The sequence below is a fragment of the Montipora foliosa genome, chromosome 12, assembly GCF_036669935.1.
Source record: "Montipora foliosa isolate CH-2021 chromosome 12, ASM3666993v2, whole genome shotgun sequence".
In the NCBI taxonomy this organism is placed as follows: Eukaryota; Metazoa; Cnidaria; class Anthozoa; order Scleractinia; family Acroporidae; genus Montipora; species Montipora foliosa.
The window spans coordinates 18,934,816-18,937,315 of NC_090880.1; the positions used below are offsets into that span (position 1 = coordinate 18,934,816).

Below are 2,500 nucleotides of genomic sequence, written 5' to 3' on the forward strand. Positions count from 1 at the left end.
GCTGCTTTACAACAGTGGATCCACATATGGCGACAAAAATCCATTGAAACGTCTTATCTTATCTGGTACTACTTTTAATTCTTAACAGAGCACATTTCACTATGATTCAAATATGTGGAGCAACAAGGAAATCTTTAACCTTGATGGAGGGAAGACTGGGTTCGACTCAAAAGAAACAAAATTGCCGAGTTATTGGGACACACCCTTCACCAAGATTTGTCTCGGTATGAAAGTCAATGGCAAACAACATATAAATTTTGTGGTTATAAACAAGAGCGCAGAGTCCCTTTTTTCGCTTATTTCTGATGGACAACGCAGACACACATCACTTGGTCTTGCCACGTGGAAGACGCTGATTGGTAAACAGGCCTCGTTGCAAACTGTCTGTATGATTGAAGGTTTCAATGTTCAGGGTAGCGACGATGGCTATTCAAGAGTAAGAATTGGTATAGTTGGGGACGAGTTTAAGCCCTGCGTTAGCTGCGATTCAAGAATCGGCTTCGGCACTGGAGGATATCCCGACAAGAACACTTGTGGAAACTTTGCTGATTACAATCCCGACAATGGTAATAAGAATCTCAAGGCAATGGGGTACATTTTAGTTCAGTAAGGTGTCACTGACGTCTCAGGGGAGCTCTTTTAGAAAACACTTTAACTTTGAACAGAAACATTGCTATCTCATTAATCCTTATTGATTGATGTTATCTCATTTACCATCGGTATATGCAGTACCATTTGTAATTGGGCATACTTATAAAGAGATTATCAGTTGACTGTCACTTTTATGCCATGAAAAGCTCATTTCGACCATTCTGTAATCTTTAAAGGATCTAATAGGCCTTTGTATGAAATTAGCAGTAGCTTATGACTCTTTAAAATGGCAGAACTTCTTAGACTGATAGATTGTAAAGATGAGATGATGCAAAGTTGACACAACGACGATTGTTGTTCGTGTCAAACTATGCGCCTGGCATTTTTTCTTTTTTAAATCGCATTTATTATGTCGCTGATTAATAAACCTCTAAAAACGTTCACCGTTGTGCCGTATTTAACTTGATCACTACCACCATTGCCAGTGACGATGTGATGATGATGATGATGATGATGATGATGATGATGCTTGTCACAATAAAAACGGTGATGACAAATTTAGGGTTTTCAGTTGAGGCCGGGGGCCGGACATTTCATCCGGTGGTTTCCCATCCCATGTCCGGTACTTTGATGCCAATATTTCAGGGGTTTCTTTTATTTTTTATTATAATTATAATTTTTTTTACTTACTTTGTAAAGCGAATTTGAGTGACCCCAGCCTTGCCTGGGAAACTGACTCTTTGTTCCAGAAACTCTGGAAACAGCGTTTCTGAGTGCTCTATTTCAAAACTTTTCTAGGGGAGCGTGCACGCAGAGCCCCCCTGGGTAGCTCGCGTTTTCGGCTTTCCCAAGGCGCCTTGCGGCGCCAAAAATTGTCATGTCCGGTGCTTTCCGCTACTTTACAAAACTTTCGAAAACCCTGGTGACAATCAGTCATAATTTTTTGTCAAAATTCGTTGGCGTCGTGGTCTTTAAGAAGGTGTAAACACAAAAAATAACCCTTCTCTAAGAAGAAACCAAAGACGGCAAAGTAGAGAACCAACAAACTCAATTAATTTGTGATGCCAAGGCCAAGCACACCTTGGTGGAAGACCAGCTTTCTTTTTCCTGTTTTTCCAAAACAATTCTCTCCCTTTCTTGAACAGGCTCCTTTCGTCCCCAGGATCTTCTCGGCTTTCCACGCAAGCCTCCATGTTGAAGACCCTGGGAACGAGGTTGCTCTGCAGATATTCTCTTTGAATCAAAACTGTAACAAGATTTCAAACTTAAATAGTCTTGTCACAGTTGTTTGCCTATGCAGCCAAAGAACACAGTGATAAGTATGGCAGTATGTTTGAGCAATGTGCAGAGATTGCGTACAAGAACCACAAACACAGCACACAGAACCCTAACGCATGCCTGAGGAAAGAAATTCCGCTGAAAACAATCTGTGAATCGCGAATGATATGTGAGCCTATCGCGTTTGCCATGTCGGCGCCCGCGGCAGACGGCTCAGCAGCTGCAGTTGTGTGCTCCAGAGACTTCATGGAATCCAAGGGCATGCAGGTTAGTTTAACTGAGTTGGCAGAGGTGCAACTTCAATCCCAACCGTGTGGAGATGTGAAAAACAAATTGTAGTAGCTTTTGTTTCTTAATTTCTGCCCTCGGTAACTTCACTTTAGTACCACCAACTTTAAGCCTGCATTAACGTTCACATGTTGACAATATTCAGGAACGCATCGAACGGAGCCTCTATCATTCATAGTGAGCCTCGGAGTAAACCCTTTCTCGAGTAGAGTTATAATAGAACCCCTCTTGTGAGAGTCTCGAGATTAAAAGCCCAATCAAAACAGAGCTACATGTATGACAGTGCTATTGTTATACGTCATATAACCACCCAACAAACACACATCACTGTGGAATTGTGTTT

General features: G+C 41.7%; 1 protein-coding gene across 2 annotated transcripts in view; it reads left to right on the plus strand.

Moving 5' to 3' along the window:
- LOC137980124 (uncharacterized) overlaps positions 1-1,010 on the plus strand; it is a 14,821-nt gene extending 13,811 nt beyond the window's left edge. For both annotated transcript variants that reach the window (XM_068827487.1, XM_068827488.1), the window contains exon 6: positions 89-1,010. In XM_068827487.1, coding sequence (XP_068683588.1) covers positions 89-610 — 522 coding nt within the window. In that variant the 3' untranslated portion in view covers positions 611-1,010. The remainder of the gene's footprint in view (positions 1-88) is intronic.
- The last annotated feature ends 1,490 nt before the right edge of the window (positions 1,011-2,500 follow it).